Source organism: Hoplias malabaricus, chromosome 14 (genome assembly GCF_029633855.1).
Source record: "Hoplias malabaricus isolate fHopMal1 chromosome 14, fHopMal1.hap1, whole genome shotgun sequence".
NCBI lineage: Eukaryota > Metazoa > Chordata > Actinopteri > Characiformes > Erythrinidae > Hoplias > Hoplias malabaricus.
In genome coordinates, this window is record NC_089813.1 from 33,679,451 (window position 1) to 33,693,293 (window position 13,843).

Sequence of the window (13,843 nt, forward strand, 5' to 3'; positions counted from 1 at the left end):
CACAGAGCATCAGGCCGATCACCCAATCTCACCCAGTCTTTCACTGTCACATAGCATCCCTATGTGATTTGCAGTGTTGTGTTAGTGGTCCCATGCATTACTTTTTGCACACGGTCTGTAAAAGTGTTTATGCATCTCATACCAAACTTTTGACCAAGCATTGCACAGCACTCAATTAAAATATTGCACAGAGCAATGTTTTGTCCTGTTAGTGTGTGTCTTTTACCCTGTTTAGTCCCTTCAAGTGTGAAGATTGTGTGCGTGTGTGTAACAAGAATAAAGTCTTACGACCAGAATCAGTTTTTATAAAAATAAATACCTTATACAATTTATACATTCTAACAAGTACACACACATACAGAGAGAGAGAGAGAGAGAGAGAGAGAGAGAGAGAGAGAGAGAAGATGCTCTGAGAATAAAGTGGAAGAACAGAATGGGGTGATGAGACATTGAAGGAGAGGGGGAGACAGAGATGGAAATGGTATGAGAAGAAAGAGGGGGAGGAGTGAATACAGATATAGATATATATATGAGAGAGAGAGAGAGAGAGAGAGAGAGAGAGAGAGAGAGAAGGAAGGAAGGAAGGTGGGGGCAGATGGGGTTCCCCTGAGGGTCGTACCATGTGTGAGAGAAGCAGGGGGAGGGTGTTTAGCCTGTGGGGGGAGCTGAGACTTTGATGAATTAAACATCCCCTGAATGAGGGATAGAGAATACATTACAAAACACACACGCCACAGGGAAGAGGGGGATAGGTAGAGAGAGGGAGCGAGAGAGACAGAGAGAGAATGTAGAGAAAGAATGAGGCAGAGGAAGAAGTGGTGGGTGGAGAGAAAAGAAAAAGGGGATAAGTAGGAAGAGAGATAGAAAATAAATCATCTCTGTCATAAGAAAACCTTGTAACTAGTTCTGGGTGATATTTGTCAAGTTTATTCACAGAACAGCAGAGTGTCACATGCTATTAAAGGGTCCATATACTGGAAAACAGTGTGTTCATATATATCCCCAGATAGCAAATTTATACTTGCCCATTAATGCTGAAGTTATAAAGTAGAGATTTGTTTTGACAGAACACAGCTAATCAGTAATAGTCATTTACATGTGTCGGTATTAAAGCCTGGTTCAGTTTAAAACATTAAGAGAAATTGGGAAAAGTGCTCATTTGAAATAACTTTAGTGGAAAAAAGCAAAATACATGAAAAATGTAGCCTATGGGCCCTTTAAATTTGCATTAGTAAATGCTTGTCTTGTCTACAAAAAACTAGAAATCTGTCCTGCTGTGTGTCTCCAGTGCCTGTGTGTTGGTCTATAATATATGCTGTCATCACACTTCCTCTATTTTTTTCAGCATTTTGAAAAAAGCCCCCTGCAGGCATCTCTCCTTTGTTAACACACAAAAAAGTTACCATTGAGAAAAAAACTTTTCCTTCTATAAAAGCACTTGGAAATATGTGCTATTGTTCTTTATGAAAATGATAGTATGTAGAGAATAGTGTATGGATTCAGCGCCTGTGTATGTGTGTGTGTGTGAGAGAGAGAGAGAGAGAGAGAGAGAGAGAGAGAGAGAACATAGAGAACTGGTTCTGTGGGAATATATTTTAGTTTAAAAACATTTTGTGTGTGTATGCGTGTGTGTGTGTATGCGTGTGTGTGCGTGTGCGTAAGAGAAGAAAACTCATCTCTCCTGTTTGTTTACCTGTCATTGAACATGGAGAGTGTATATTGAGTTACTGTCAAAGCTGGATGTTATACAGAAGTGTGAAGCTGCTTGAGTTTTTGGTTGAATTTCAATAGCGCTGTGTGTGAGAGAAACTGAGCGCATATCAGGGTTCATCTTTTACACTTTTAAGTTATTTCAAAGTATAAACCTGTGTGTGTACACTGGACAAATGTCAATATTTGCTTGTGTGTGTGTGTGTGTGTGTGTGTGTGTGTGTGATTCAGAGTCTGTGTTTCTGATTTACATATTATTTCCATTCAGATTTCATTCTACATTTCATTTATTGATGGTTACTTACAGTATTTCTTTGATAATGAGAAAGACAAAAAATATAAACCACATGCTTTTGTTATCACTGTCAATAACTGACGTTTTAGAAGAGAAGTACAATGTTATTTATAAGAGCCATATACAGCATATAGAGCGTTGGTGTGAATGCAGGACTATGTATGAGTATTCAAGTCAGTGAGTGAGTGACCAGTTCCATTTAGGCCCTTCACATTTACAAATGATTGTACTTATTTTAATAGTATAACTATGGTGCTGTTTAAATGAGAAACTATTAGAACTATTTTGTCAGCTGTAACCTGTCAACCCTATTACAATATAATGACATTTATCCTGTATTTCTTTATACTTAAAAGTCATGAAGTGTCATGGTGGCCTGTCCCCCCGCCCTGTTTCTAACGGTTGGGGTTGAGAGTGTGTGGATGTGAGATGTGTAATGGGTTCAACATGTTGGTAAAATGAAATCCATTTTTTATTGCCCAGGTAAATGCTTTTGGGAAAAGTAGTGCAGGTTTATTTCTGAGTGGCTGAGCTGCTCACATTAAAACATGCGCTTACATGCTGTTGCGTCTGGCTGAGCTTATTTGTATGTCAGGGTACGCGAGTGCATTTGTGCAAGTGGGAGTTGGAGTTTATCCCTGGTGCTAAAAATACTCCTCTTTCAGAATGGAAAGTTATTTTTTGGATGAATTGCGATTTCTTTTAGACACACATACTTGTGCATGGGAGAGTTTGTGTGTACATGTCTGCACGTGTGTGTGTGGTGTGTGTATGTGTAGATTTGTAAGTGCTTTTTGAATAGAGAGGTGTGTTGTGTCTCTAAGTGCATTGTGAAGAGGAGCAGTCAGAGTGAAATGTTTCAGAGTAATTGCTTTGTGTCTGTGTCAATGGGGCTGAGAGTGGATTTAATGCTCTATGTCTTTCTCTCTCGCTCTCTCTCTCTCTCTGTCTGTCTGTCTTTCTTGCTTTTCTATCTCTCTGCCTCTCTCCCATTTGCCTTCTTTCTCTTTTTCCCAAGTCACTACCATCTCTTTCTTTCTCCCACTTCTGTTTTCCCTGCAAATCTCTCTCTCTCTCCCTCCCTCCCTCCCTCTCTTTCTCTCTCTCTCTCTCTCTCTCCCTCTCCCTCTTTTTTCAGTTCCACCCTATTTCCTTTCCCCCTCTATCAGTCCTTTCCCCCCTCTCTCTCTCTTCCCTGCCCTCTGCTCTTTCTCTCTTCTCACTGGTATTATCTATTTATAATGATAATAACAATGATGGGACAGTACCCTCTCCCACACTCATTATTCACAAAGACAAATTCATACATTAATTATAATTCATTCTAGTCACTGTCTAAAAATCATTTCCATTTTTTGCCATTTTTATATTTCTGCATCATTTAAATTCAGCAGCCATCCTCTCACATTATCCATAGAAATGATTCAAAATATCTTTCACTATGGCAAATATGTATTTAGCGATGTACATTACATGACAAAACAGCAACACACCTCAGGGTGTGACATTCCTGAACGTTCCTGCCAGCCACAGCGTTTTCAGTTTCTCTGATTCAGAGTGAGCTTAGGGATTTCTTCACAGAATTAATCTCTCTCTCTCTCTCCCTCTCTCTCTCTCTCTCTCTCTCTCTCTCTCTCTCTCTCTCTCTCTCTCTCTCTCTCTCTCTCTCTCTCTAGTTCTTTCAACTATATTTTGCCAACAGCAAAACTCTGACCACACAGTTTTTGGTATCTCAGTATGTTTCCATATTTCTTGTCTTTGTGTGTGTGTGTGTGTGTGTGTGTGTGTGTGTGTGTGTGTGTGTGTGAGTGAGTGTGAAAGAGAGAGCCAAGTGCTCTATTATCTTATGACATGCTTATTAAACAGACCAGAAATGTAGACAAAAAAGCTTTGCGATGTCTGCACCATATTTTTGTCCATTTTCATTCTGTACCATTCGAAGAACTGTCACTGTGGTGGTCCCTTTGCTGTTTCTGTGGTGGTAACCTCAGTGGTGCATATCCTGTACCTTTAGTTAGGGAACATAACTGTACCTTATTATATTATAGTTTTTGATGTTCCAATTGTGTTTGATCCCCCCCCCCCACACCCCCCCGCCCCCATTTCATCTCCAGGACTTTAATCTATAAAGATCGATTGCAAATATTCAACTGTCCTTCTGGGAAAAAGATATTAATGTACCTTTAGGGAGCACAAATAAACTTTAAACCCACTGCTGTACATGTAGAAGTACATTTAAACTGGTTGTACTTTTAGGGACAATAATGTACCTGTAACGTACCTTTATTTTCTACATTAGCCTCTTTATTCTAGTGCAAAGTTAATGAAGCTGGGAATAAAAACTGGCACATTATCCTATAAATATTTCAAATTTGATCCCCAGCAATACCTTAATATTTATAATAATTAATAATTTGGTCACAGAAAATGTGGATTCATGCTTTGTTTGCTTTAATGCTTGTCTCGATGCTACACTCCTAGATTTGTAGCAATGAGGGGGAGAGAATACATAACTAGCAGCTGAAGCTGGCATTGTCCAAATTGAGGAAAAATACGTAAAATTCCCTCACACCTGAAAAAATAGCCGCAAAACTTGGACAGTAAACAAGAGTGAGTTTGTGAGGATTATATTCTGTAAATTTCAACAAAACACATCTCACCAAGTAGCATACTTTAAAATGACTTTACCATTTTTATTTTGTCAGTGACTGGTTAATGATGAAGTCCTTGAGCAGGCACAGGTTATATTTCTGAATCATCGCAAGCTAATGTACCATACAAGAACTCATCAATGTATGCTGCGTATCTCTATAGAGGCTGCAACTCGGAGACTAAAAGACAGCCTGCTGTTTCTATCAATCTACAGCAGTGATTATTAGCGCCATTTCCAGGGTCACTGCAGGGTTTAGTGTTCTACCTGACGCTCTTCAGAAAGCTCTCAGTCAATAGCTGTGTGTGTGTGAGAGGGATGAAGTAGGAGAAAGGCTAAAGTGAAGATTTCACTGCTATAGAATCTTACATTTTCAGCTTTTTAAACCTTTAGGGTTTTTACAGTCATTTTACATTTGAATTTGAATTGAACAATTATCTTACATTATCTGGATGTTTAAATAATGGAGTGCACAAAATAGAACTATTATTATCAATAACATAACCAACTGTGAAAATAAAATAGAATCAGAGCTAATAATCTGACTGTAATAAACATAAAGAAGTAGTGCTATTGATCGATTAAAAATCTGATTAATCACTTGATTTGCTACAATTAATCACAATTTAGTTTAAGACTAAATCTTTTATCAATGAATATTTAGATGTAAAATAAATGTACAATATATGTACAATCAACAAAATGGTATTATATTTTTATTAGTTTTATTAGTTTCTATTTACATAAATAATAATCACAACAATAAATTTAAAATACTAATGCTTCCTTGTGTTTTTGGGAGAGAGTTTAAATGTGTATTGTGATATGCATGAAAAACTGTCCAGAGGAAACCTTTCTTTAAAAATGTATTATAATACCTCAGCGTGGTGGCAGCACGGTGATGCAGCAGGTAGTGTCGCAGTCACAGGTAATGGTAGGTAGCGTCGCAGGTAGTGTGCAGTTGTGAGTTTGAGTCCTGCTCCAGGTGACTGTCTGTGAGGAGTGTGGTGTGTTCTCCCTTTGTCTGCGTGGTTTCCTTGGGGTGACTGTCTGTGAGGAGTGTGGTGTGTTCTCACCGTGTCCGCGTGGGTTTCCTCCGGGTGCTCCGGTTTCCTCCCACAGTCCAAAAACACACGCTGTAGGTGGATTGGCGACTCAAAAAGTGTCCATAGGTACATGTGAGTGTGTGTCGCCCTGTGTAGGACTGACGCCCCCTCCAGGGTGTGTTCCCGTCTTGCGCCCAGTGATTCCAGGTAGGTTCCAGACCCACCGTGACCCTGAAATGGATAAGTGCTTTCAGAAAATGAATGAATGAATGAATGAATGAATATCTCAGTTTAGTTTTGATGAATTTTAAAGTAGAATCTCTTGATACTGCAGAGTTAAAATTCCAGATCAAACCTTAGCATCAGACATAGAAGCTTTAATGTAGAAAATGAACAGTACAGTGCAGCTTCTGGCTCAAACATAGAAGAAGCTGTGCGCATGTGATAGACAAAAGGGGAAGGCAAGAGTGAGAGTTAGATATGATACTTAATACATAATTCAGCATAAATAAAATGTAATCTACATTCTGAATACAGCAGTAATGACACTGTGTTTACGTCGCTAAATAAAACAGAATTCGAAAAATAAATGTGTTCAATTATTATGTGTTAAAGTGTTAACGAATTTGTTTTGACATTGATATGAAGAAACATTTTTTATAAACATGAAAAATGTATAAATGTCTACTGTAACACAAACTAGGTGTAATGCTACAGATATACAGTACATGGGAAAAAAACTTTCAACCCACTACTGAACTGGCAAAAGTGAAAGTAAGTGCCCAGTTTGGAATTATATATGTATTTTCTGGTTTCGGGGCTAAATAAGGACGCAAAGTATCTGTGATGCATCCCCTAACTCTGAGTGACTCAGTGAGTATGTTTGTATGTGTATGACTGAGTGAGTGAGCATATATATGGGTATATATAAGTATGTGAGTCAGTTTCATGAGGTGCAATGCATGTACAAACTGATGCTAAATAAACACTGAACTAAAACTCTACCTAAGAAAACAAAAATCCTTTTAAAGAGGCCATATCATCCCACTTTTCCACCAGTTCCCTGGGGCCTTAATGAAACATCTGTGCAATGCTGTTTCAAAACACCACAAGGACCAAACACCACAGTGGTGTTCTCCCCACGTGTAAGCAGCCGTGGGTTCAGCAACTGTTCCTTTGAGAGAAAGAACCATAACTCGACTCAGCATGAAAGCCCACAAGGGAGGACCAGCTCTGGTTTTTAGCCAGTTTCGCTTTGTTCTCTTTCTTCTTCATTCTCCTTTACTCCATATTGATCTGGTCCTCTTATTTCTCTATGCTTGTTTTGTTAGTTTCTATTTTCTATCCTTATCTTTGTGAAGGCTAAACAAAGAGATGGGACAGTTCTAAAGTCTCTGGCTCATTTCATCTCATGTTTCAGACTTGGTAAGCTCAGACAAACCTGACTGCATGGCCTTATTTTACCCAATCTTAGTCCCCCCAAAAAAACCCTACATTTTCCAAACTTAGTATATACACTGGTAAGCATATAATATAAACATAAATAATAATTACATACATACATACACCTTCTTATCCGCTTTTAGGGTCATGGTGTCAAAGTCACACAGCTCCAGGGACCTCGAGGTTGTGGGTTCGATTCCCGCTCCGGGTGACTGTCTGTGAGGAGTTGGTGTGTTCTCCCCGTGTCCGCGTGGGTTTCCTCCAGGTGCTCTGGTTTCCTCCCACAGTCCAAAAACACACGTTAGTAGGTGGATTGGCGACTCAGAAAGTGTCCGTAGGTGTGAGTGTGTGAGTGAATGTGTGTGTGTTGCCCTGTGAAGGACTGGCGCCCCCTCCAGGGTGTATTCCTTCCTTGCGCCCAATGTTTCCAGGTAGGCTCTGGACCCACCGTGACCCTGAACTGGATAAGCGGTTACAGATAATGAATGAATGAATGAATGAATTTATAATTTATTATATGATAACATTCTATGAAACTGATGATGAAATATGTTTTCTGTCATGACATAAACACAAATACAGTATCAGTATAAGTTTATGATCCACACTTTTCGACAGTGAGCTGTGAATGAGAAATAATTCATACCCAGTGTAAGAAGAGGTGTCTCAAAGAGAAGATCCAGATCCTGGCTGAGTTCTTAAAACACTGAGGCACATAGATGAGTGTAAGATGGTGAAGTGAGTGTATGTTTGAACTGGAGACTGTGAAAGCTGATGGATAGTAGATGTTAGAGTTGTCTTTGTTGGGCCTGTGGCTGTTCCTGCTGTTTTAATACAACCCTGTCTCTGAAAGCTCTGCTTCTCGTGGATCTGCAGCAGGCTGTGAGTCACCCGCTACTAATCCACACCCAGCTCCAGAGCAGTCTAAAGAGTATGTGTGCTCTGCAGTGTGCGCGCCTGGTGCGAAGCATTATTTTATTGGATTAGTATAGGGCTGGGGATTGATATCTCTCTCTCTTTTCTCTCTCTCTCTCTCTCTCTCTCTCTCTCTCTCTCTCTCTCTCTCTCTTCTGTTTCTTTTTCCCCTTTCACCCGTCTCTCTTTCTCTTTCTTTCTACCTGCTCTTCTGTCACTCTCTGCCTCACTATTATCATTCATTTTGTTTTGTGTATTTCATTGTCAAAATCTTCCAGTTATTTGTATGGAGTGTGTGCGTATGAGAGTGAGAGAGAGAGAGAGTCCAGGAAATCATGTCTGCATATCTTGAGATGAGGGCTGGCTTATTTATTTGTAGTATATGTCTGTCTGTGTTTTTGTGTTTGTGTCCTGAAGCTGGATATTTGTGTCTCTGTGTGCATGTGGGTGTGTGGGTGTGTGTGTTACTGGACCAGCTGGTAGGAGGCTCACAAACCACAAGGGAGGACTACATGTGTGGTGTGTGTGTGTGTGTGTGAAAGAGGGGGGTCAGTGAGAGAGTTTGTAGTGTTGGGTGTGGGGGGGTTAAACTCAGAATGCTTTTAAAAACAAAACTCTGCTGAGATTTTACACTTTAACTGTAGGGGGATTGAAAACAGAGTATTTTTGTGCATGTGTGTGTGTGTGTGTGTGTGTGTGTGTGTGTGTGTTAGTGTGCACATGCATTTTCATCTGATTTATTTACAGTAGTTTTGCCAGAGGTTTGATAATAATGCCAACTCTCAGCTATTGTTTGGCACAAGGTTTTAAAGCCTGAGGGTCCGATCTCTATCGTCCTGTTTTGCACACCACTGAATTCCCCTTTTACACACACACAATGCAAAGATACACATGGAAGCAAATAATGGACGGCAGAACAACAGACAGAGGAAAACATACTAAAAATGTGTGAACCCTTGAGGCTTCTATGACTTACAAAATAGAAATAGACAGCATTAAACTAACTATTTATTACGCTAAGTTAAGTCTAGACACTATTCTATGTGAATGGAGATAAATGTAACTCAGTGGCAGTGATCAGTCCTCGCATCTCCAAACATACTTGGTCTTATCTCACATAACAACAACACAACCTCCAAAATATTGTGCTGAACCTGACCTGATGGCTGATAGCAAATCTAACCCTCTAATCAGTCTGGAAATTCTGAAACTGGAACAGTCAGAAAGCCATCAGCCATCATAACTAGACTGAAGAACCCTTTCTTCCCCAGAGCTGTTACTGAACTCTCAAGGAAAGGGATAACAACAGTTTCCAATCTTGAATACTTGAATATCTTGTGCATTTTTAACATTCTAGTCTCATATTCTGTAATTGTGTAAATATACATAAATCATAGTTGTGTTTGAGTTCATTGTTTTAAAACTGTGTTTGGAACGAACTGTAAAATAAGCAATAATAAGGTTTATAAATGGTTTATTACATGTTTATTAATTAGAGTGTAAACATTTTAAAGGCCATTAATAATCGTTTGTAAAACAGAGATAGAAAGGAAAACAGTGACCAGAGAATGTGAGTTTAGTTATTTCACATATTAAGGTATAACACATTTTCACTGACGTATAAAAAGACACTATGTTGGTGGTTAATTCATTAAATGGTTAAACTTAATGGTCAACATATATGTGATGAAGCTTAATGCTGACTGATGGAGAAGACAAAGTAAGGTCAGTATCTGGCAAGATCTGAGGTTTAACAATGTAGATTGATAAGGGTTCACTACTTGGCAGAAGTGTTCTCCCTGTGTCTGCGTGGGTTTCCTCTGGGTGCTCTGGTTTCCTGCCACGGTTCAAAAACACACGTTGGTAGGTGGATTGGTGACTCAAAAGTGTCCGTAGGTGTGAGTATGTGAGTGAATGTGTGTGTGTGTGTGTCTGTGTTGCCCTGTGAAGGACTGGCGCCCCCTCCAGGGTGTATTCCCATTTTGCGCCCAATGATTCCAGGTAGGCTCTGGACCCACCGCGACCCTGAACTGGATAAGGGCTTACAGATAATGAATGAATGAATGAATGTATTAACATCATAATTAATAACTGCAATGACAACAGAGATATATCTATTTATCTGCTTTATGGAAGAAGAGGAAAGCATCTTTAAATTAATCTACACTCTTAAGAATAAAAGTGCTACCAAAGGTTCTTTGAGCAATGCCATAAACAAAAACAATGAAAGGCATGTGTGAACCTTTTAAAGGTTTAAAAATCCATCAGTCAGTCCCATGGTTTAAACATACTAGCAAAAAATGGTTCTTTATGGAACCCAAAATGGTTCTTCTATGGCATCGCTCAAAGAACCTTTTGTAGCACCTTTATTTTTAAGAGTGTACCCAGTAATGTGTTTTTTGAAAACATCAGCACCATATTTAGAATAGCCTTTATTTTCATGGAGCGCGACCCGCCCTTGGGTAGATTTGATTGACTCTTCTTAATTATGGTGCAAGCTAAAAAAAACAAGGAAGGTCTTTAGTCCAACCCCTGAAGCTTTAACCTTATGACTGAACACTGGTACTCTACATTCCAAGATTTTAACATGTAAAATACAACACAGCAAAAGATTATTCCCTCAAACAAAAATCAGAAAGAAAGCTATATGACAGCCATAAATATGCACAAAGATGGTGATGGACATGTAGAAGAGACAGGGATACAGGGAGGAAACAGACAGACAGGAACGCAGATCGACAGAGATGGACAGACAGCCAGACAAACAAAGACAGATGGAAGAAAGAGTGACAGGCAGGTTAATAGATAGACAAACAAAAAGGAAGACAGATAGGGATGAGACAGACAAACAGAGAGGAAAGCAGACAGAATGACTGACATGAAAGGCTGTCCCTCTTGGAAAAAGCAACGAGAGGAGTGCAGACACTCATCCAGCCAGACTAAATGGGATTTAGCATAGCAGACTGCAGTTTAATGCTCAACTCTACACGCTCAGCTGCTGCTGTGCTCTTGGCAATATTCACTGCTTATGTTTGCACAATAGAGCAGAATAGTGAGAGCTTTTTCATGTTCCACAGCAGAGGTAATATGTGGGAGTGAGTTGCTGGTCACTGAGTACAAATTCCTGGAAGTGGGATATATATATATATTCATTGTTTTAATGTCTCTAAGGTCATTACTATTTATTGTTTACTCTAAGTGAAAATAGATAAATCACTGCTTACCACCCACACTGTGTGTATTTTATATTTTATACAGCTGTGTATACAGTGTGCCCTGAATATCTCTCTCTCTCTCTCTCTCTCTCTCTCTCTCTCTCTCTCTCTCTCTCTCTCTCTCTCTCTCTCTCTCTCTCTCTCTCTCTCTCTCTCTCTCAGGTGAGCGGTGTGAGTTTGATCGGCGTGCCGGACGCTGCATGGCTGGTGTATGTCGTAATGGAGGAACATGCCGGGAGCTGTCTGGTGGTGGGTTCCGTTGCGAGTGTCCAGCAGGGGGTTATGAAAGACCCTACTGCACCGTGACCACACGCTCATTCCCCCCAAAATCCTTCATTATGTTCAGGGGGCTCCGTCAGAGATTCCACCTGTCCATTTCTCTCTCGTGAGTAAACACATCTATATTACTATTTTTTTATATTACTATATTTCCAGATATTTTAAAATTAAGTTGCTGGTTTCATATCATAGACAGAAATGTTTATATCCCTTTTATCTGTCCACTGTTGCCTACTAATGCTGCTATTTAATCTGTATTCTATTCGGCTCCTGAATGTCAATGAAACTGAAGAACTTGCCTGGCCTCTTAAGAAACTGGATTAAACAAAATTCCATTGGATATTCCAAGATTTTAAGCCTTATGTTTCTTACAGATCATTCTTTCAAATATTTGGGAATATTAAGTGTCTATTAAATAGAGGATTAAAAAGCACACACTCTTCCAACTGTGGGCAAATAAAACGATTTCAGAATATGTCTGAAATCTAGAGCAGAACATAACACAGATCGCGGAAGGATGCCAGGTGTATCTAGTCGAGTTGCCAGCCTTTATCTCTCTAACTCCCTTTCCTTTTTTTCTCATTTAGACCTCACGCTCTTGTGGATTTCCATTTCCATCACTCTCCCTGTCTTTCATCCTCTCTTACTCTCTCTCGCTCTGTTTCACTTCTTTCTTTCATCATGTCTCGCTTTTCTCACTCTCATCTCTTTCCATTGTGAGTGCTATATCCTGGGTACGCCTGCTCTGTGATTGGTCAGAGTTTGGTTGCTATAGCGTAGAGGTCATATAATGGATGTTTGGTTTGAATCCCCAAGATGTGAAGCGGATATTTTATTTAGCAACGCCATCCAACGCTAACAATAAGCAAACAAAAGCACCACTAAGTCTCTCCCTCGATACCCCTCAACATTTTATCTCCCCTTTCTTCTCTCCATCCCCATCTCTTCCTTTCTTTGTTTCTATTTTAATCTTCCTACGCACTCTCTAGTTTGCACAAACATGTGCATTCACACACACACACACACACACACACACACACACAAATGCATTACTCTACATGTTTCACCAGGGACAATAGCCCTAACCCAAATAGCCTCCATTGCATCAACACGCAAACATACAAAGCTCCCGAAATTTCTCTTCAAAACATTCTATTGAAAACAACATGGAAAACTTTGGTATAAAGGAAATAGCCACAGATTTTTAGAATTTTTTGCATAATTCATTTACTGATCAATAAACATATATATATATATATTCATTAGGGCAGCACGGTGGCGCAGCAGGTAGTGTCGCAGTCACACAGCTCCTGGAGGTTGTGGGTTCGATTCCCACTCCGGGGTGACTGTCTGTGAGGAGTTGGTGTGTTCTCCCCGTGTCTGCGTGAGTTTCCTCGGGGTGCTCCGGTTTCCTCCCACAGCCCAAAAAAACACACCTTGCAGGTGGATTGGGGACTCTAAAGTGTCCGTAGGTGTGAATGTGTGTGTGTGTGTTGCCCTGTGAAGGACTGGCGCCCCCTCCAGGTTGTATTCCCGCCTTGCGCCCAATAATTCCAGGTAGGCTCTGGACCCACCACAACCCTGAATTGGATAAGCGGTTACAGATAATGAATGAATATATTACAGAGATTCATTCATTACAGAGACAGGCTTTATACAGTGCTCTATCATCATTTTTCAACACTGTGTTTAACCCATTTGTGGGAGACACACACACATACACATACACACACACACAAGCACAGGTGATTAGGGGCAGTAAACACAAACATATATCGTGCTCAAGGGCCAAGGAAGACAGCATATTTCTTCCAATCCCCTGTCCACAGTTTTCATGCCAGTGTCTTTCCTTGGATTTCTTTATGATGGGGATGATAATATAGATATATAATTTTTATTTGTATGTATTTAAAATGATTGGTGAACCTTTGAAGCTCATATATTTAATGTTAATAATGCAACACTTGGCACTATTCTGTTTTACAACACCCTCCAACTACCTCCTGACCTTGAAATTTGTTTACAATATGGAGCTAGTGGATAAATTTATATTTATATATATGATGAGTGTTTTCTGTGATGGCTCTGTAAACGTCAGATCTGTATTTTGTTTTCTGATATAATGCTGTCACCTATGTTTTGGTGTGGCAGTGTTGTCATAGAGTGTTTACCGATTAAAAGATTCAAGTAATTTCTTTAAAAAAAGACTTTTAAACAGAGATAAATAAATTGTGTCATTATTGTGTGTGTTATAGGTTTGCTACTCTAGAGAACAGTGGACTGCTGTTTT

The 13,843-nt window shown here is 39.7% G+C and overlaps 1 protein-coding gene across 1 annotated transcript in view; it reads left to right on the forward strand.

Moving 5' to 3' along the window:
* The window catches only part of celsr3 (cadherin, EGF LAG seven-pass G-type receptor 3), a 66,873-nt gene that overhangs the window by 22,300 nt on the left and 30,730 nt on the right, over positions 1-13,843 (forward strand). Inside the window, 2 exon segments of the mRNA XM_066643265.1 lie at positions 11,437-11,659; positions 13,809-13,828. Coding sequence (XP_066499362.1) covers positions 11,437-11,659; positions 13,809-13,828 — 243 coding nt within the window.